The 22046-nt window shown below is 43.8% G+C and overlaps 1 protein-coding gene across 21 annotated transcripts in view; it reads left to right on the top strand.

The window, feature by feature from the left end:
* The window catches only part of EPS15L1 (epidermal growth factor receptor pathway substrate 15 like 1), a 100012-nt gene that overhangs the window by 13663 nt on the left and 64303 nt on the right, over positions 1–22046 (top strand). For 6 of the 21 annotated variants that reach the window (XR_016391467.1, XR_016391468.1, XR_016391469.1 and 3 more), the window contains exons 1-7: positions 1615–7431; positions 7932–7973; positions 8172–8261; positions 8727–8774; positions 10412–10507; positions 11215–11277; positions 18905–19030. Coding sequence is in view for 18 of the 21 variants with exons in the window: in XM_022558743.2 (XP_022414451.1) it covers positions 7336–7431; positions 7932–7973; positions 8172–8261; positions 8727–8774; positions 10412–10507; positions 11215–11277; positions 18905–19030 (561 nt within the window). In the remaining 3 variants the exon portion in view is untranslated. Of the gene's footprint in view, positions 1–1607; positions 7432–7931; positions 7974–8171; positions 8262–8726; positions 8775–10411; positions 10508–11214; positions 11278–18904; positions 19031–22046 lie in introns of those variants that run through there. The other 15 variants (XM_022558738.3, XM_022558730.2, XM_089905229.1 and 12 more) reach the window with 12 other exon arrangements.

Genomic DNA, 22046 nt, shown 5'->3' with positions numbered 1-22046 from the left:
TTCTTATTTTTGGCCGCGTTGGGTCTTCATTGCTGTGCACAGGCTTTCTCCAGTTGCTGCAAGCGGGAGCTACTCTTCGTTGTGGTGCATGGGCTTCTCATTGCGGTGGCTTCTCTTGCTGTGGAGCACGGGCTCTAGGCATGCAGGCTTCAGTAGTTGTGGCTCGCGGGCTCTAGAGCTCAGGCTCAGTAGTTGTGGTGCACGGGCTTAGTTGCTCCGTGGCATGTGGGATCTTCCTGGACCAGGACTCGAACCTGTGTCCCCTGCCTTGGCAGGTGGATTCTTTTTTTTTTGGCTGCTTTGGGTGTTGGGTCTTTGTTGCTGCACGCGGGCTTTCTCTAGTTGCGGTGAGCAGGGGCTATTCTTTGTTGCAGTGTGTGGGCTTCTCATTGCAATGGCTTCTCTTGTTGTGGAGCATGGGCTCTAGGTGCACGGGCTTCAGTAGTTGTGGCATGTGGGCTCAGTAGTTGTGGTGCACGGGCTTAGTTGCTCCGCGGCATGTGGAATCTTCCTGGACCAGAGCTTGAACCCATGTCTCCTGCATTGGCAAGTGGACTCTTAACCACTGTGCCACCAGGGAAGTCCCGGTGTCACTATTTCTTGTTTTAGCCATTCCAGTAGGTGTGTGGTGGCCTCTCACTGTGGTTTTTCAAGACAGTTTTTTTTAATTGAAGTATAGTTGATTTATAATATGTTAGTTTCAGGTGTACAGCAAAATGATTCCGTTATATGTGTAACTTTTCAGGTTCTTTTCCATTATCGGTTATTACAGTATATTGAATATAGTTCCCTGTCACAGTGGTTTTTAATTTACATTTCCTAGCTAACGATATGCTGGCCATCTTTTCATGTGTTTATTTGCCATCTGTATATCCTCTTTGGTGAATTGTTCCATCATGTCTTATGCTCATATTCTCATTGGATTGTTTCCTTTTTTGTTGTTGAGTTTTGAGAGTTCTTTATGTATTGCAGATACTAGTCCTTTGTTGGCTATGTGATTGGCAAATACAGTTGACATTTGAACAACACAGGTTTGAACTGTGCAGGTCCACTTATATGTGAATTTTTTCTTTTCTTATTTCTTTATTTAAAAAAATTTTTTTATTTTTCAGTAAATGTGTACTACAGTACTACTTGATCTGAGGTTGGTTGACTCCATAGATGTGGAACTGCAGGTACAGAGGAACTGTATATGGAGGGCTGACTATAAGTTACACTCGGATTTTTGACTGTGTGGTGGGTGGGCACCCCTAACCCCCACATTGTTCAAGGGTCAGCTGTATTTGCTTCTGATCTTTAGCTTGTCTCTGCATCCTCTTATCAGGGTCTTTCGTAGATCAAACATTTAAAATTTTGATGAGGTCCAGTTTATCAATTTTTTTTCCTTATGAATCAGGTTTTTGGTGGCAAGTCTGAACTCTTTGCCCAGCCCCTGATCCTGAATATTTTCTCCTCTGTTTTTTTAATATTAATTAATTAATTTATTTTTGCTGTGTTGAGTCTTCATTTCTGTGCGAGGGCTTTCTCTAGTTGTGGCAAGCAGGGGCCACTCTTCTTTTTTTTTTTTTTTTTTTTTTTTTTTTTGCGGTACGCGGGCCTCTCACTGTTGTGGCCTCTCCTGTTGCGGAGCACAGGCTCCAGACGCTCAGGCTCAGCGGCCATGGCTCACGGGCCCAGCCGCTCCGTGGCATGTGGGATCTTCCTGGACCGGGGCACAAACCCATGTCCCCTGCATCGGCAGGCAGACTCTCAACCACTGCGCCACCAGGGAAGCCCTGGGGCCACTCTTCATCGCGGTGCGCGGGCCTCTCACTATCGCGGCCTCTCTTGTTGCAGGGCACAGGCTCCAGACGCGCGGGCTCAGTAGTTGTGGCTCACAGGCCCAGTTGCTCTGCGGCATGTGGGATCCTCCCAGACCAGGGCTCGAACCCGTGTCCCCTGCATTAGCAGGCAGATTCTCAACCACTGCACCACCAGGGAAGCCCCTTTCTCCTGTTTTTTCCTAAAAGTTTTATAGTTTTACATTTACGTCCATGATCCACTTGGAATTAATTTTGTAAAAAGTGTGAGACTTAGGTCTCCAGGCTCATTCTCTTCCTCTGGATGGCTAGTTGCTCCAGCACCATTTGTGGAACAGGCCTCTTTGCTCCTGAGTGGCTTTTGCACCTTTGTCAGAAGTCAACTGGGAGCATCTGTGTGGGTTTCTTCCTGGGCTCACTGTTCTGTTCCATGGTTCTACGTGTCTTTCCCTCCGTCAGTGCTACACTGTCGTAATTACTGTAGTTTTATAGCAAGCCTTGGAATTGAGTAGACTGATTCCTCCCACTTTATTCTTTTTCAACATTGTTTTAACTCCTTTGCCTTTCTGTATAAATTTTAGAGTAATCTTATCTGTATCAACAAAGAATCACGTTAAGCCTGCTTATCACATGCTGTTGCATTGCCCTCCAGAAGGCCATTCCACTCAGTTTATTTTCCCACTGGCAGGGCCCAAGATGTGTTTCCAGCTTTGCCAACCCTGCATGGCACCTCTCTTTGACTTTGCCAACCTGATAGCAAACAACTGGTATTTCATTCTATTTTGCTGTACCTAAATTGAACATCTCCCCTAACTTTGCTGCATCTCTTCTTTCCGAATCACCTTTTTCTTATCCTTCGCTCATTTTTAAATTGGGGTGTCTTTTTCTTCAGGATTTATGAAAGCTCTTTCTCATGTCTCAGTTCTCTTGGCAGTGTTCACCTTAGCTCTGGCTTAGAAACTTCTCATCTGGCAGTTGGAGTGAGCTGTCAGTTTCAGGGAGGTTCAGGATGCCCCAGTGTTTGCTGATGCTCTTTGAGTGCTACTGAGTTATGTCCCGGTTTCCTTACCTGCAGAATGTGGTCCGGCCTGCCTGGAGGGCTGTGCGCACCGCCAAGGTAATGGTTGTGCAAATAGTGAGGGGAACTATCTCTAAGTGGAAGGTGAAATGCAGGGATTATCAAGTGAGCACTTCTCTAGCCTTGTTTTTGAGTCAGCATCTTGCTTTCCAAGGAGGAACTCAGACAGGGATGTCTTTTGGTGTAAAGTGCCTAACTTCCTGCAAAACTTGGCAACAGCTTTGAAAAACACAGCCGTTATGGGGTCTCAGTTTTCCTGAGGAAATGGCAGGCTGTGCTGGTTTTCAAGTTAGTTCATATGCTTAAGTCAAGTCTTGCACTTTGACCATGTCTGTTGAATAAAATGTACCATGACATAATCACGTGTTTTGCCTTTTCTTAGGTGAGCATGCACGGGAGGCTGTGCAGTGGCCCTGTGTCTGGCTCTGTCATGCCTGGGCTGTTTTTGCAGGGTGCAGAGTAGGTTAGTGCCACATGGCCTGGGTCTCCTCTGGCTCCGTCACTCCTTGGCTGTGTGACCCTGAGCAAGGTAACCTCAGTCTCCTCACCCATAAATTGGGACGAACAGTAGTACCTGCCCATAGCATTGTTTGGGACAATTAAATGAGGTACAGGATAGAAAATAGTGAGGCTCAGTAAATGTGATCCACTATTTATCAGAACAAGGAATTATACTTTTCTAAAAGTTTTAAATTGAAAATTAATTTGCTTTACAAATGTCATTTTGAAACAAGCAAGGCCAGCGATCATTGCTTTGTTTTGCATAAGAGCTTCTGCCCATGGAGGATGAAAGCAGGAATCAGAGAGCTGGATGGACTCAATCCTGAGAGGGTTAGGTGTGGCCAGAACCCCAGTCCTTAGGGTTTCCCCTCCAAAGTAGTACTGCTATGTTCCTCACCTCAAGCTGGTTTTCTCCAGCATTAAAATTGTGCACACTTGCATCAACTGTGGAGTTTAAAGGCCTCCCAGCAGAAGGATGTGAACTTGTTCCCTGATGTGCTGCCCTCCCAGTCTCCCCATTTGTAGGTTGCCTCTGGGGTGGAGGTTAGAGCGAAGAGGCCACAGGAAGTTTTCTTAGTATTTTAGGAGATCAACTGAAAGATCACATTGAAAGTTATATTGAACTTCAATGAATAATTCAGAGTCAAAGATGGCGTCTTAGCACAGTGGGCTGGTGGAGAAGAACACCCTCCTGGGCCGGCTCCGTCCGTTCTTGAAGCCATCTCAGAGCTGTCTGCAGCCCTTACACTGAAGGCCTTGTCCCCTGGCCTGTCCTCTTTCTACCTTTGCCCCTGGGCTCGCTTTGGGGTTAGGCAGAGGTGGGCAGCTCTGGTGCCCACTCTCAGCTCTCAGAGGGCTCTGTCCCAGCAGAGCGGCTGCCTGCACCAACAAGCTGTTTGTGTCCAAGGTCTCTGCCCGTCACTTGGGGACTCGAGGCCTTAGCAGCATTCATCCTCAGCTCTGTTGCAACGGTGTATTGGGCAGCTTGCAGGTGTGACTCCGCTGTCGCCAGGAGGAAGTAGTGTGGTAAGAGGAAGTGCCATTAGATCTGTTGGTGTTCTCCCTTTACTCCCCCTTCTGCTTATGTAGTGCCTGAGGTATGTGTAATTAAATCAGAACCTTTCACTGCTGTCATTGTCCCAGGTTACCCAAATTGATTCCTGTACTTAGAGAGGAATGGGTGAGGCATATTCTGTGGTTTTCCGTTAGTTGTAGGTCATTTGGGATCAACACTTGGCCATAGACTGTCTATAGGATGAGCCTTTAGCATCGATGGTCCAAGCTTTGGGCCTGGGGCTTCAGAGCCTTTTCTGGACTATTTGGGGTCTTGTTCCTCCTAATTATGGATCTAGTTCAGAAGCGTTTGGGAAGTTTGAGACAGTTACTAACCATCTATGCTCCAAATATCGTAACTTTTTTTCATTGGAATCGTAGTAGCTTGGAAACCTCTCTCTTGCTTACCATGAGATCTTAAAAAAAATCCCACTGGAAATGCATTTCAGACCCGTGCCTCTCTGATTGCTGGCAGGAAGGGGACCTTTGTCAAGGTGGGGGTCCCTAGGGTCTCTGCATTCCATTTCTATGAGCCAGGGCACAGGATGTGCTATCTAGACCCAGCACGGTTACCTTTACTGATAGATGACAGACAGCCTGCCTGACTTTGCTTCCTCTGTCAGCCTTACTTCTCCGGGGAGATGTGTTTTGAAAGCATGCAGAGCTTTTTTAATTTTAATTAGTTAATTATTTTAAATTGAGGTTATAGTTGACATATAACATTATATTAGTTTCAGGTGCACGATGTAATGATTTGCTATTTATACACGTTGTGAAATGATCACAGTACTTAACATGCATCACCATATAGTTATAAAATCTCTTTTCTTGTGATGAGAACTTTTAAGATCTACTCTTAGCAACTTTCAGTATACAGTACAGTATTATTGACTATATTAACCATGCTGTACATTATATCTCATGACTTACTTATTTTATAACTGGAAGTTTGCACCTTTTGACCACCTTTACCCATTTCACCTACCCCCTATTCCCATCTCTGGCAACCACCCATCTGTTCTCTGTATCTGTGAGTTTGGTTTCTTGTTTTTGTTTTTTAGATTCCACATATAAGTGAGATCATCCAGTATTTGTCTTTCCCTGTTTAACTTATTTCACTTAGCATAATGTCTTCAGGGTTCATTCACATTGTCACAAATGACAAGATTTCCTTCTTTTTAATGACTGAATAATATTTCTCTGTGTGCATGAGTGTGTGTGTGTGTACACACCACATTTTCTTTATCTGTTCATCCAGCGATCAGTAAATATTTAGGTTGCTTTCATGCTTGGCTATTGTAAAATAATGCTGCAGTGAACATGGAGTTGTTGTTTGTTTGTTTGTTTGTTTTTCTTAGTGTTTTCATTTCCTTTGGATAAATACCCAAAAGTGAAATTGCTGAATCATATGGTAGTTCTGTTTTTAACTTTTTGAGGAACCTCCATACTGTTTTCATAGCAGCTGTACCCATTTGCATTTCCACCAACAGTGTGCAAGGGTTCCCTTTTCTCCACGCCCTCTCCAACACTTTGTTATTTCTTATCTTTTTGATGCTAGCCATTCTGACAGGTGTGAGGTGAGATAGTGTAGTTTTGATTTGCATTTCCCTGATGATTAGTGATGTTGAGCATCTTTTCACATACCTGTTGGCCATCTGTATGTCTTCTTTGGAAAAATGTCTATTCAGATGCTCTGCCTATTTTTTAATTGGGTTGTTTGTTTTTTTGCTATTGAGTTGTATGAGTTCATGTGGGGTTTTAAACCCTGGAGATCAAACAGGGTGTGATGGTGGACATTGCCATCTAAGTCATAAGAAGCTAAAGGCGACAGCCTCCCCCAGGACGGTATACACAAGGGCCCAGGGCAGGAGGAACCCTCCCTCCAGGGAGCTGCTGTAGCTGTACATTTAGCTCTTTTTTTTTTTTGGCTGCACCATGCGGCTTGCAGGATCTTAGTACGGCAGTGAAAGCGCAGTCCTAACAACTGGACCACCAGGGAATTCCCCACTTAGCTCTCATTTCTTCTTATTGGTGTTGTCGCCTTTTGTTTCTCAAGCCATTGGCCTTTACCCTCCTTTCTTGCTTTTTCACATTGTTCTGCCTAGCTTTTTAGCTTTTTCTGCCTTTTCAGGATTTCCCTCTTTCTTTTCCCGTTTTTCTTTTTTTTTGACTTTCCTCTGCTGCCTTTTAGATCTTTTTGCTCTTTTCCTTCTGTTTTCCTTCTCTCTTGCTGGTGTTCTTGTACTTTCGCTTCTTTCTGCATTTGCAGGTGTTGGCATCCTCCAGAGGAGCTGACCGTAATCTGGGCATTATTTTTAACCTGAAATGACTTTTTACAGCACAGTTGGGCAAGTGTTGGGCTGGTTCAAATCAGCGATTGTAACTGAAGGGAACCCGCCTCCCCCCCAGTTTTATTCATTATGAAAAGTTGCACAACAGCATTCAAAGACTTTTAAAATAAACACTGTCATCCCGCCTCTCATCTGGTACTCATTTTTCCTGGCATTCTTCTCTTCACCTGTTTACACACCAGTTCTTCCATAAGATTAAGCATAATGGTGTCTTCTTCACTTTTCTTGCTCACTAAATCAATGGCAAGTTAGCCATGTCCTGCTTTTTTCCCTTCATGAGGTAAAAAACCAACACGTGTAAGCCTTTACAGCTAACATCTTAGTGGCTGCTGAATTCCTACCCCTGCTGGCATACTCCTGCAGATCCCCTCCTCCCCACTGGCGGGCAGCTTGCTGAGGTTGGGAAGAGAGACCGTGACACGGTGGGATGTGTGAGGGTTTGGCCGCCAACCAGGCTGAATCCAGGCGTGGCCTCAATTTGCCGCTTGATCCTAGACTGGGTGGTTACCTTCTCTGAACAGCGACATCTTGGGGAATCTGGAATGTCTGGAACATGGAGTGTCTTCGGTGCCAAGCTGAGGATTTTGAACTTCCTGCCTGTCATTGTGGGAGCAGTCACTGGCCAGCTCTCTCCTGGCGGCTGGGGCTGGTCAGTGGTTTTTGCGCAGCCCTTGGGTGGGCGGCTGGTGGAGGACGAGATGGGTGGGGATGAGACCTGGAGCAGGGAAACCAGTCTGAAGCTTCTGTGACTGGTGATTCATGATGATGTGCAGAAACTCCTGTTCTGGTTCCGGAGCCAGAGAACGATCTCAAAGGATAAGGGTGTCTTTTCCCTCTGAGCTCCTGGACACACCGAAATCCCATCGGTCAGTGAATAGAAAACGACTCTGGTCTGCTGCTCCTTCCTGAACGACTGTGTTGTTTGTGTTGGAATCGGGATTATTTAAGAGCATTAACATTTCCTTTTTCTAAATCAAGTAAGTGTGTTATCCCTGAAAATAAACTACAGTCCACGTATAGAGGACGTTTAAAGTGCATAAATTTTGATTTTCATTATTGTGTATTTTGGTGATAACAGAATTGAGGGACACTTTTTTTTGGAAGGGTTTTGTGTCCACCTTTGACCAATATCTGTGGTTTTGTTTACAGATTCCCACTGGAAATCCATTATATGAATCTTATTATAAGCAGGTAAGTTTTCACTAGTGTCTTTTTGGATTGAAATTAGAGTGAGTGACTCAGAAACCACAGCTGTGAATTGCAGCCCAGTAAGGCCTTTCATCCCTTTCTGTTTCCAAATTATCAGCTAGCAGCCAGTGTCATGGGTAATGCTTTTACCTGCTGCTCTGTTGCTGAAGCCTTGTCTCAAGTGTTGCTCCCCAATTCCAGGTAGACCCAGCATACACAGGGCGAGTTGGGGCGAGTGAAGCTGCACTTTTTCTAAAGAAGTCTGGGCTCTCAGACATTATCCTTGGGAAGGTATGTGATGAATGATAGCGATTTCTGTGGCCGCCCTCAGGGCTCTCCCGGCAGGTGAAGGCCGGCCTGTGCAGACCCCTCTTCATGCGGTCTGTACTTCCCTTGGAAGTGAGCTGGCCTTTGTGAGCCTCTCGGGTCTGTAATTGGTAGATCCAAGTGCTCTGATGGCTACTGCCACCCTTTGCTTGCATAGCAGACAAGAGGCCTGAGTGCTCTTGGGATCTTGATAGCTGTGGATTTATGTTGGCCTTGGAGCCAGGTGTACCTGGGTGTTCTCTGGGCTCTGCCACTGACCGCTGTGTGCCCCTGGGGGGAGGGAGGGGTGAAAGCTATTCACCTGTTCTGAATCTGTGGCTGCTGTGGCCTATACATAAGGCCCACATGTAGCGATGGTGGCTCCTGTTTTGTGATTAAACAGTCAATGATCAGCCGGTCGCACTCACGAGCATTTTTGTGTTTCCACAGATATGGGACTTGGCCGACCCAGAAGGTAAAGGGTTCTTGGACAAACAGGTATATACCCGTATACACAGAGCAAGTGGAGGGGCTGGGCCAGAGCCCCCAGGCCGGGTCACCTCTCCACTTCCTTCCTCGTTGTCTCCACTGACAAGTATTACTGGTCATAAGTGCGGACATCAGACTGTTAAAATGGGAAGGTTTCATTTTGAAATAAAGGTCTTTTGAACTCTTGGAGCCATCTTTCATGGTTAGCGTATCTGGTATATTTTGTGTGCTTACAAGCAGTTGAAATGTTTTCAAAACGTTTTATTTTGAAATAACTTCAGACTCTCATGGAAGTTGCAAAAAATAGTTCAGTGAGTTCCCGTGTATCATTTTCCAGCTCTCACCAAAGCACACTGCTCAGAAGCCTGACTCAGAGCTGACCAGTTTTATTGATACCTGCACTTTCTTGTGGTTTTTGTTTCTGTTGTATATAGTTCTATGTAATTTCATCACTTGCATAGATTCACGTAACCATCACAACAGTCAGGATCAGAACATTCTCAGACCCCAGAGTCTCCCTCATGTAGCCCATTGGTAGTCACACCCTGACCCCTGGCAACCACTGGTTCCTTCTCTGACATAATTTTGTCATTTTGAGAATGTTCTATAAATGGAATGTTATAGTACTTATGATTTTTAAATGGTCATATTTTAATTTAGTTCAGTCTTTCCCCAAACTATATTCCAAGGGATGTTGTTCCTGGTGTCTCACTGTCCGTGATCCGACCCGTCGGGAAAGCACCGTTAGCTTTTCCTCCCTCGCTTGAGATTCACAGTACACATCTGTGTGTTAAGGGTTCTGAGGATCTTTGTGTAAGAGAGCCCTGTTAACTTTGCTTAATGCAGTTCTTCTAACCTTACTAATGTCCCCATTTCTCTACACTCTACACGGGCATTCTGTAGACATCAGCTTGAGAAAAGCTGCTCTAGTGCTCATCTCTTTGAAGAAGTTTTTAAAACCATAATTGTGTTTACAGTTTTAAAAAGAGTCCATGTGCTTAGGCCCGTTGATCAATTTAAAAAAAACGAGGTGATGCCACACGAGTCCACTAAGACTGTGGCATGGCCAGTTCTGGGTTAGGAGGAGGGCGAGGAGGAGCCAAGGGCCCTGCTGGCCTGGTTCAGGTCCTTTGTCCTTATGTGGGAAGTGAAGTCCACGTCAGGCCATTGGGGAGTAGGGAGGGTGAGTGGGAGATGCTCTGTTCAGTGAGGCCAGGGGCATCCCAGGGAATCGCGAGTGTCAATTCCCAAACAACTGTGTCTATTTCAAACCATTTTTTAAAAGTCAACGCATATTTGAACCATCCTTTAGACTCTTAAACTGCAGTCTGCTACTTTTACAGTCTAGCATTTCCTAAATGTTGAGATTATTTTTGAAAATACATTTATTTGAAAATACATTTATTTGAAATTTTACGGTGTTCAGAAAGCAATGGGCTAAGTCCATTTTAGCATATTCATTTAAACAGTGCTCCCAGGGTGAGACCAGTTCTGCTCAACACTGTAAGTGACTTGCTCACATGTGGTCTTCCTTGTTGAAGTAAACTGAAATCCCTCTTTCCCCAAAGCCCACTGCTGCAGACAGCTCTGCCACTGCCGCTGCCAGCTGGGTGGGGTTTACGCCTCCCCCTTTTTTGGATTTACAGGGTTTCTATGTTGCACTGAGACTAGTGGCCTGTGCACAGAGCGGCCACGAAGTTACCTTGAGCAATCTGAATTTGAACATGCCGCCGCCTAAGTTTGTAAGTGTCAAAATCCTTCAAGTTCACGTTCTTCTAATATCTATTTATCTATCTCTCCATGTTTTCTCTCTCCCTCTTTTTAATTTTCTTTTAATTGCAGGGAAATTTACATAATCTAAAATTAACTGTTTAAAAATGAACAATTGGGTGACATTTAGTGCATTCACAATATTGTGGTAACCATCACTTCTAACTGGTCAGAATATTTTCGTCACCCCAAAAGAAAACTCTACACCCATTAAATAATCATTCCCTATTTCCCCCTCCCCCAACCCTTGGCAGCCACTAATCTGCTTTCTGTCTCTATGCATTTGCCTGTTCTGGACATTTTATAGAGTCATACAGCTGGCTTTCACTCAGCATAACGTTTTCAAGGTTCATCCACATTGTAGCATGTGTCAGTACTTCATTCCTTTACGTTGCTGAATAAGATTGCATTGTGCGGTCTATCCCATTTTGTTTATCCATTCGTCTGTTGGTGGACATAATAATTCATGCACAAGGAATTGTTTGCACACCTGTTTTCAGTTCTTTTGGGTCTATACCTAGGAGTAGAATTGCTGAGTTATATGGTAATCCTGTGTTTAACTTTTTGAGGTTTTTCTCCTTTTTGAAAGCACTTTGAAATGTGTACCCTGATAGTGAACACATCCTCCAGTAGTAGAATTCTGTGCCAGCTACAGTGCAATGTACCTCTTTCTCCTCAGCACGACACCAGCAGCCCTTTGATGGTCACGCCGCCTTCTGCAGAGGCCCATTGGGCTGTGAGGGTAAGTGACCGGGGAAGGCGCCCCTCGGCTGTCTTTCACATGCAGCCGTTTAGCCATTTGTGACGTTCAGAACATTTCATAGGACGATTGTATCATCCACTCTGTTTCAGAGTGAGTATGCCACAGAAGTTGGACAAAATACTTTTCCAAATTAGAGTCTTTGCAAAGGCTATCTATCCCCTTTTCCTATAATTGGGTGTTGCCTACTAAGGCAGTTAGCTAAGTTTCAGATGTTGGACTCTGAAATGTTTACAGTTGAAATCTCGTATTTCTAGGTCATGTTCTGTGGTTTTGCTGCTTGGGTTGGTTAATCAGGATAGAAGGAGAAATTGTGAGAACTCTAAAGCATGAAGACTTCCTGGATGTCTTCGTAGCTTTCTTCGTTATTTCCAGCCAGTTTATGCGTTATAATTCTTTCCTTTCTGTTTTGCTCCTATTGCTTTTTGAAAAGCTTCTCTCAACACTTAATGTGTTCTTTTTAAGACAGGATGTTGTGGCTGTAGAGCTGTGTTACTGCTTCTAGAAAGAAAAACGAGTGGTGTCTCCTAATAAGTGCGGAATTTACTCCAGAAGGCAACTTGTGTATGGCTTGGAGACAGTCTCCCAGTAATAAGACCTCCTCCCAACTCACTGTGAGCGGGTTGTCACATTTCCTCACTTTTATCTGGTTTAAATACTGACATTAATAGCAGTCCTGCTATGAAATAGACACCCCTCACCCACCCCCCAGCCCCAAGTGCTTTTTTGTCCCTTTTTATGGGGTTGGTGTGTTCCCTCCTTGAAAGGGTTTATATGGGAGAGGTCGGGTGCAGGGACAGGGCAGGAAGAGGCCTCAGGTGACTGAGGGGTCAGGAAGTTGCCTTTGTGAGCAATCAAGCATGTTGCTGCAGTGCCGAAGGATTTCTTTCTCTGTAGTCCAATTGCACGGCGCCTACTTTGAAAAGCAGCTGCTTTGTTGTGAAAATGGTGCCAAAGGGATCTTATTATTCCTTGAACCGTTTCGGCCCCTTTCTGGCAGGAACTGTGTTGAGGCCTCGAGAAGAGCTGGCGGCTCAGGAGCCTGTGAGGCCTTGAAGAGGGGAGTTGGGGCAGGAATGGCACTGTGGTGGGGCAGAGAGCTTTGCAGTCCATTCAGAGAAACGATGACAAGTGTTAATGTTCTTTTCTGTGGTGGAAGTTCCTGGGCTTCCTGAAGCCTGAGCCAGCGAGTCTGACAGATCCAGGGAGAGTTCCATACTCCAGGCGGATGCAGGGAGTTGGGATTCTCAGTGCTTATGGTGACTCGAGTACGCAGTGTCTCCTTGTGCTCTGATTTGTTTTTTCTCTTTTTTTTTTAAACTGTGGTAAAATACACATAATATAGAGTTCACTATCTTTTTTAAAAAAATTATTTATTTTTATTTTTGGCTGTGTTGGGTCTTCGTTGCTGCACATGGGCTTTCTCTAGGTGAGGCAAGCAGGGGCTACTCTTCGTTACGGTGTGCGGGCTTCTCATTGTCGTGGCTTCACTTGTTGCAGAGCATGGGCTCTAGAGTGCAACCTCAGTAGTTGTGGCACACGGGCTTAGTTGCTCTGCGGCACGTGGGATCTTCCCGGCCAGGGATCGAACCTGTGTCTTCCGCATTGGCAGGTGGATTCTTAACCACTGTGCCACCAGGGAAGCCCTGTATGTCTTCCTTGGAAACATGTCTGTTCAGATCCTCTGCCCATTTTTTAATCAGGTTGTTTTTTGATATTGAGTTGAATGAGTTCTTTGTATATTTTTAGATATTAACCCCTTATCAGAGAAATCATTTGTAAATCTTTTCTCCCACTCAGTAGGCTGCCTTTTCATTTTGTTGGTGGTTTTCTTTGCCGTGCAAAAGCTTTTACGTTTAATTAGGTCCCATTTCTTTATTTTTGCTTTTGTTTCCTTTGCTTTAGGAGACAGATCCAAAAAAAATATTGGTATGATTTATGTCAAAGAGTGTTCTGCCTATGTTTTCTTCTAGGATTTTTCTGGTTTCTGGTCTTACATTTAGGTCTTTAATCCATTTTGAGCTTATTTTTGTATGTGGTGTAAGAAAATGTTCTAATTTCATTCTTTCACATGCAGCTGTCCAGTTTTCCCAGTACCACTTATTGAAGACATTGTCGTTTCTCCATTGTCTGTTTTTGTCTCCTTTGTCTTAGATTAACTGACCATAAGTGCATAGGTTTATTTCTGGGCTCTCTGTTCTGTTCCATTGATCTTTGTGTCTGTTTTTTGTGCCAGTACTATACTGTTTTGATTACTGTAGTTCTGTAACATCAGTTAGGGAGCTTGATACCTCCAGCTCTGTTCTTTCTCAAGATTGTTTTGTCTATTTGGAGTCCTTTGTATTTAATACAAATTTTAAAATTATTTGTTCTCATCCTTTGAAAAATGTCATTGGTATTTTGATAGGGATTGCATTGAATCTGTAGATTGCCTTGGGTAGTATGGTCATTTTAACAATATTCATTCTTCCAATCCATGAGCACGATATATCTTTCCATCAGTTTGTGTTGTCTTCAGTTTCTTTCATCAGTGTCTTGCAGTTTTCTGAGTATAGATCTTTTACCTCCTTAGTTAGATTTATTCTTAGATATTTTATAGTTTTTTTTTTTTTTTTTTTTTTTTTTTTTTGTGATACGCGGGCCTCTCACAGCTGTGGCCCCCGCTGCGGAGCACAGGCTCCGGATGCGCAGGCTCAGCAGCCATGGCTCACGGGCCCAGCCGCTCCGCGGCATGTGGGATCCTCCCGGACCAGGGCACGAACCCGCGTCCCCTGCATCGGCAGGCGGACTCCCAACCATTGCACCACCAGGGAAGCCCAATATTTTATAGTTTTTGATGCAACTGTAAATGGGATTGTTTCTTTAATTTCTCTTTCTGATAGTTCGTTGTTAGTGTACAGAAATGCAACAGAATTCTGTATATGTTGCATCCTGCAACAAATTCATTGATGAGCTCTAGTATTTTTTTGGTGGTGTCTTGAGGATTTTCTATGTATAGTATCATGTCATCTGCAAACAGGGACAGTTTTACCTCTTCCTTTCCAATTTGGATTCCTTTTATTTCTTGTCTGATTGCTGCATCTAGGACTTCCAATACTATATTGAAGAAAAGTAGCAAGAGTGGGGGCATTCTTGTCTTGTTCCTGATCTTAGAGGAAATGCTTTCAGCCTTTCACCATTGAGTATAATGTTTGCTGTGGACTTATCATATATGGCCATTATTATGTTGAATTATGTTCCTTCTCTACCCAATTTCTGGAGAGTTTTTATCTCAAATGGATGTTGAATTTTGTCAAAAGCTTTTACTGTATCTATTGAGATGATCATATGATTTTTATTCTTCAATTTGTTAATGTTGTGCTATTGATATTGAACCATCCTTGCATCCCTGGAATAAATTCCACTTGATCATGGTGTATGTATTGTTGAATTTGGTTTGCTAATATTTTATTGAGGATTTTTGCATCTGTATTCATCAGTGATATTGGCCTGTAATTTTCTTTGTCTGGTTTTGGTATCAGGGTGATGCTGACCTTGTAGAATGAGTTTGGAAGCTTTCCTGCCTCTTAAATTTTTTGCAGTAGTTTGAGAAGGATAGGTGTTAACTCTTCTTTAAATGTTTTGTAGAATTTGTGTGGTTCCTGGACTTTGTTGGGAGTTTTTAAAATTACTAATTCAGTTTCATTACTGGTAATCAGTCTGTTCACATTTTCTATTTCTTCCTAATTCAGTCTTGGGAGAGTATACATTTCTAGCAATTTATCCATGTCTTCTAAGTTTTCCAATTTGTTGGCATATAATTGTTCATAGTAATCCCCTATTATCCTTTGTATTTCTTCGGTGTCAATTATAATTTCTCCTGTTTTATTTCTGATTTTATCTATTTAGACCCTTTTTTTTTTTTTTTCCTTGATGAGTCTGGCTAAAGGCTTATCAATTTTGTTTATCTTTTCAAAGAACCAGCTCTTTCATTGATCTTTTATATTGTCTTTTTGGTCTCTTTTTCATTTATTACTGCTTTGATCTTTATTATTTCCTTCCTTCTACTAACTTTGGGTTTTGTTTGTTTCTCTTTTTCTAGTATCTTTTGGTGTAAGGTTAGATTGTTTGAGATTTTTCTTGTTTCCTTAGGTAGGCTTGTAGCACTATAAACTCCCTCTTAGAACTGCTTTTGCTGTATACCATAGATTTTTTAAAAAGTATTTAAATTTTACTGGAATATAGCTGATTTACAATAGTATACCACAGAATTTGGATCACTTTGTTTCCATTTTCATTTGTCTCCAGGTATTTTTTGATTTTCTCTTTGATGTCTTCAGTGACCCATTGGTTGTTTAGTAACATATTGTTTAGAATGCATGTGTTTGTGTTTTTTGCAGTTTTTTTCCTGTAGTTGATTTCTAGTCTCATACTGTTGTGGTCAGAAAGACTGATATGATTCCAGTCTTAAATTTATTGAGACTTGCTTTGTGCTGTAGTGTGTGATCTGTCCTGGAGAATGTCCGATGTTCACTTGAATGTGTATTTTGCTGTTTTGGGATGGAATGTTCTATATATATCTAATAATTTCATCTGATCTAATGTATCACTTAAGGCCATGCTTTCCTTATTGATTTTCTGTTTAGATGATCTATTGATGTAAGTGGGGTGTTAAAATTCCCAATTATTATTGTATTACTGTCAATTTTTCCCTTTATGTTAATATTTGCTTTAGGTATTTTGGTGCTTCTATGTTGGGTGCATATATGTTTACAATTGTTATATCTTCTTGTTGGATTGACCCCTTTATCATTATGTAATGCCCTTCTTTGTCTTTTGTTACAGTCTTTGTTTTACAGTTATTTTGTCTGATGTAAATATTGCTACCCCAGCTTTCTTTTCATTTCCATTTGTGTGGAATATCTTTTTCCAACCCCTCACTTTCAGTCTGTATGTGTCTTTAGATCTGAAGTCTCTTAAAGGCAGCATATAGATGGGTCTTGTTTTTTATCCATCCAGCCACTCCATGTTTTTTGATTGGAGCATTTAGTCCATTTACATTTAAAGTAGTCATTGATAGGTATGTACTTATTGCCATTTTGTTCATTGTTTTCAGTTCGTTTTGGTAGTTTTATTGTTGCTGTTCCTTTTTTTCTTTTTTTTAAATGCATGCTTTTCTAATTCTTGGTGGTGTTATTCCCATTTTTTTAAAATTAAATTTATTTATTCATTTTTGGCTGCGTTGGGTCTTCCTTGCTGTATGTGGGCTTTCTCTAGTTGCGGCGAGCGGGGGCTACTCTTCGTTGTGGTGCACGGGCTTCTCATTGTGGTGGCTTCTTGTTGTGGTGGCTTCTCTTGTTGTGGAGCACAGGCTTTAGGCACGTGGGCTTCAGTAGTTGTGGCACACGGGCTCAGTAGTTGTGGCTCATGGGCTCTAGAGCGCAGGCTCAGTAGTTGTGGCGCACGGGCTTAGTTGCTCCGTGGGGTGGGATCTTTCCCGGACCAGGGCTCAAACCCATGTCCCCTGCATTGGCAGTCGGATTCTTAACCACTGCGCCACCAGGGAAGTCTGAGTTCCTTTTTTCTTCTGCTCTTTTCCCTTGTGATTTGGTGACTTTCTTTAGTGTTATGTTTGGATGCTTTTCTCTTTTGTGTCTATGTAGATCCATTATAGGTTTTTGGTTTGTGGTTACCGTGAGGTTCATGTATAACAACGTATGCATAGGTGAGTATTTTAAGTTGATGCTCTCTTAGATTTAGAACGCATTCTAACAATCGTACATTTTTACTTCCCCTCACCACATTTTGTTTTTGACATCGTATTTTGCATCTTCTTATTTTGTGTTTTTCTTAACTACTTACTATAGAAATAGATGATTTTACTGCTGGTCTTTTAACCTTCCTACTAGCTTTATAAGTGGTTGATCCCTGCCTTTACTGTATGTTTGCCTTTACCAATGAGATTTTTTTCCTTTCATAATTTTCTTGTTTCTAGTTGTGGCCTTTTCTTTTCCACTTAGAGAAATCTCTAGCATTTCTCATAAGGCTTGTTTAGTGGTGCTGAACTCTTACTTTTGCTTGTCTGTAAAACTCTTTATTTATCCTTCAAATCTGAATGATAATCTTGCTGGGTAGAGAGTATTCTCAGTTGTAAGTGTTTTCTTTCAGCACTTTGAGTATATTGTGCCTGTTCCTTCTGGCCTGTAAAATTTCTGCTGAAAAGTCAGCAGAGTTTTATGGGACTTTGCTTGTATGTAACGACTTGCTTTTATGTTGTTGCTTTTACGATTCTCTCTTTATCTTTAATTTTTGCCATTTTAATTATGATGCCTTGGTGTGGACCTCTTTGGATTCATCTTATTTGGAACTTTCTGTGCTTCCTGGACCTGGATATCTGTTTTCTTCCCCAGGTTATGGAAATTTTCAGCTATTTCTTGAAATAAGCTCACTGTCCCTTTCTCTCTCTCTTCTTCTTCTGGGACCCTTATGATGTGAATGTTAGTATGTTTGAAGTTGTCCTAGAGGTCCATCTTAACCATTTTTAAGTGTATAGTTCAGTAGTGTTAGACACATTCACGTTGTTGTGTAACCATCACCACTGTCCATCTCTAGAACGTTTTCATCTTGCAGAATAAAACTCTGTCCCCATTAAACACTAACTTTCCATTCCCCCTCCCCCAGCCCTTGGCACCCACCATGCTACTTTCTGTCTATTAATCTGAGTACTTTAGGGACCTCATGTAAGTGGAGTCATAGAACATTTATCTTTTTGTAACTGACTTATTTCATTCTGTGTAATGTTTTTATGGTTCATCCATATTGTAGTGTGCATCAGTGTTTTATTCCTTTTAATGGCTGAATAATGTTCCATTGTATGGATGGACCATTTTGTTTATCCATTGTTCCATTGATGGACACTTGTCGAGAGTATTTTCCTAGGGCTCCCAGTGGCTCCAGCTTGTGGTCAGAGTGGTGAGAGGTTTGCCATATCCTCACTTCCCCTTGCCACAGGCTTTATTTCCATAGGAGGGCAGACTGGAGGCCCCTGCCCAGACCCTCCTCACTGACAGCTCCCTTTACATGCTGCCCGCATTTTGTATTTCAGAATGGTAGAGGCTGCTATTCTGCATTGCAAACCCTGCCCAGCCCTTCACTCTGTTCCTGAGGAGCTTTATTATTTATTTATTTTTTATTGTCAGACACAGAGGACTTCTTATGCTTAAAGTTGATTTTGATAATTAGTTACTTACATCTTTGGTTTATTTTTATATTTGGTTCTTTAGTTGTTTAAGTTCTATGGATTGATATCCAGATTTAGTTCTTCGTTCTTTCATCTTTCTCATCCTAGTGAGCTAGGAGGTAGGTAGGAATGACCTTGGTCTCCCAGGCATCCCCTGTGGCAGAGAGTGAAGCCCAGCTCCTCTCTCCCCTGTTGATCTTGGCCACCAGATCCATAGTCACCAGAGGGCTGTATCCTTCTGGCTAGAGTTCACTCTGGAAGTGCAGTAGGACAGTCCTGTACTCTTAGGTGAGCCCAGCGCTGTGTCCTTGCCCATTTTCAATCAGCTTCAGGCCAGGGCTCATTTTGGACTCTCACACTTTTTCACTCAGGCTGTTTCTTTCCAACTAGGTAGAAGAAAAGGCAAAATTTGATGGAATTTTTGAAAGCCTCTTACCCATCAGTGGTTTGCTTTCTGGAGACAAAGTCAAGCCAGTCCTCATGAACTCAAAGCTGCCTCTTGATGTCCTGGGTAGGGTAAGTGGTTCTCTCACACCGGGCACTGCTGCTGAATCCAGTCAGCCCCATGCTCACCCCCCACGGACACTTCGAGGCCTTGCTGCACAGCCATGCAGTGTTGGGTTTCATGAGAGCCAACATGGGTGGAGCAATTGCTGCAGTTGGGCTGGCTTGGGGCCTCACAGGGTGCAGCTCACAGAGGCTCCCCAGCACACATGGGGAGCAGCCTGAGAAGTGCACTCACTACCCAGGGCTCGGGGCAGGCAGAGCTGGGGACTCAAACCCAGACTGTGATTTCCCCCTCTGCATTGTGCTTCTAGGGGAAGAGTATGGGCATATATGTCTGTATTTCTTTTCTATTTTTAATTTTTGTTTTTTCCTGCCTATGAACCTAAGGTAAAGGTACTTTCAATTCTGCTGCAAGTTTAGATAAAATTTTATGCATTCCCCCCATTTTTATTAACAAAAAAAAAAGCCTCAGTTTTCTTCCTATTAAATACAAGTTTTTTAGATACAGGTTTCTAAACCAGACTGTTTTCCTTCTAATGGGTTTGCGTTATGGCCCCTCATGTTTGCTCTGTGCACAAAGCCCAGTTCTGCATGGCTACCTCTGTGCTGAGTTTCCCGCTCTGGGTCGAGAGGGGATGGATGTTGTCATCTCTCTGGATGGAATTGCTGTTGTGGCAGGTGCAGACCTAGAGCAGGAGGGTGGAGCATGGTCCCTGCTGCCCCAGGCCACGCCTGTGGGTCTGACTCATGACATTTGGTAGAACCATGGGGAAGGGTGCAAATTCCTACCCACTTGGATTCACCTAATAATTTTCCTGTTTGAATATCACTTTTGCATATACTGGCCCATTTGATAGGATCCAGATAGGACTTTGTTTTGAAATGAGGCCACTAAGAAAGGGGATCTCACAGATCCCTTTGTCTTCTTTTTGGCTGTGGTGTGGTGTAGACGGAGGCCTATGATGGGGACCCACGCTGATCACCAGTGGTCTTTATGAGGCAGGATGGGGTGATCTGCTCCTGCACAGTGTGACAGTTCTTCAAAATACCTGAAAGTTGGGTGTAATAATGTTATAGAGCCAAATCCTGAACAAGACAAAGAGATCAACAGAGGTGGAGTGTGCTTTATTAGAAAGGGAGCTATGGCTAGGAAGGGTGAGTTCTGCAGATCTTCTACCTTGGCTCCAGGTCTTGTCCACAGGGGTCACTTCTCATCTACTCCTCTCTCGGTCTCTCCCTCCCTCCAAGCATCAACCCACACGTGCACCCGTTCATGCATGCATGCATCCATGTCCATGCACCCATCCATCCATGCATGCATCCACATTCACGCACCCATCCATGCATGCGTGCATTCACACCCATGCATGCATCTGTGTCCATGCATCCATCCATCTGTGGTATGCATCAATGCACTCAGGCATCCATCCTTGCATCTGTGCACACACTTATTCACCTGTGCATCCCTGCACCCACGCATTATGCATCCATTTAGTCATTCAGAAGCATTTTTCGGAGTCTTCTCTGGGCCATCTTTGTACTGAGCACTGGGAAAATGGGGATGAAATTAAATACAGTCCAGGAGATCAAATAAGTAAGTAATAGTTAAGATCTTGGTATTTGTTGAGGGCTTAGTATGTGCTAGATCCTATTCTAGCGCTTTGCAGGAATGAAGTCACCAAGTACTTGCAACTACTTTGTTATGAATGGTGTCACTTCCATTTTCCATGTGAGGAAATGGGGGTCCTTCAGAGTGGCTGGTTAGTCGCTCAGGGTTGCATGGAGAAGGGAATGAGGTCCTGGTGGTCCACAGAGCCTGCACTCTTCCCTGGTGCTCCCCGCCCCCCCCACAACCACTGCCTCCCTGATAATCACGGTTCTGCTTGCTGGGGACAGTGGTAGAGGGGGAGGTTCCTGACCCGCCAGAGCAGAGGGGTACAGGGCAGGCAGGGAAGGCTGCCTAGAGTAGGTGCCCCTGGGTTATAGCCTTTAGAGGGAAGGAACAGGTGGCAGATGACGGGTTGAGAAGGCCGGGCACAAGACAGCATGAGCAGAGGCACGCTGAGTACGGCTGATATTCTCACCAGGCGGTTCTACCCCCAGGGCATGTTGAGCAGTACCTGGAGACATTTTTGGTTGTCCCACCTGGGTTGGGTGTTACTGATATCAGGTAGGTTGAGGTCATGGTTGCTTCTCAGTATCCTATAATGCACAGGATGTCCCACCACAGAGATGATCTGGCCCCGAATATCAGTGGTGCTGTGGCAGGGGAGGACTGTGGAGTCAGGAAGGCCTGTATGTGCCATATTTTTGGGAACATTACTCTTCTGAGATTCTGCTTCTTAAATTGAGGTCAAAGACATAAAACACTCAGCCGAGTGCCAGACACCTTTAAAAGGGCATCCGTATGCTTGAGGGGACTGCGAACAATTTGAAGTCCCTAGAGATCAAGGTGGAGATCAAGACTAGGCTGGGGTTGAGGGACCAGCTAAGGGCACAGTGGTCTCCATGTGCACAGGGACTTGATGCCGTCAGCAGGGTGAGGTGGGGTGAGAGTGCATTCTAGAGCAGGTCCTGTGGTTACCCTGGGTACAGGACTAGAGGCAGGGAGGCCAGCTGGAAGCTCTGGCCTCTGTGGAGTGTTGGAGAGGCCCAAGCCAAGGACACAGCAGCAGGGGGTGAAGAGGAGGGTCCACATGTGAGAAACATCCCTGGGCTGAAGATCCTAGTGATTGATTGGGGGCGCAGGTACCAGCATATGTAGCATCACAGGTGGACCCTGGGCTTCTACCTGGCTCTGGGCACTGGTGCCGTGTGCAGCACTGTCCAAGTCAGACAGGCTTCTGGTCCTGGAGGGCTGACTTGGGTCAGGAAGCTAGTGCCTTGGTTGTACTTTAGAAAACCCAGCACACAGCCTTTGATCCATGCCTGCCTTGTCTTTCAGGATGCTAGGTCGGCCTGGCATATTTTGTGGGATCTTTCTCACCATCCACTGATAGGGGAGAGGAGACAAGATCCCACAGAC

This window comes from Delphinapterus leucas, unplaced genomic scaffold, assembly GCF_059928025.1.
Source record: "Delphinapterus leucas isolate spDelLeu-1000000601 "Yukka" unplaced genomic scaffold, BTC_Dleu_Yukka2 spDelLeu_asBTCV2_sq25, whole genome shotgun sequence".
NCBI lineage: Eukaryota > Metazoa > Chordata > Mammalia > Artiodactyla > Monodontidae > Delphinapterus > Delphinapterus leucas.
The sequence above is the reverse complement of the archived record's forward strand: the minus strand, read 5'-3'. Positions and strand labels throughout refer to the sequence as shown.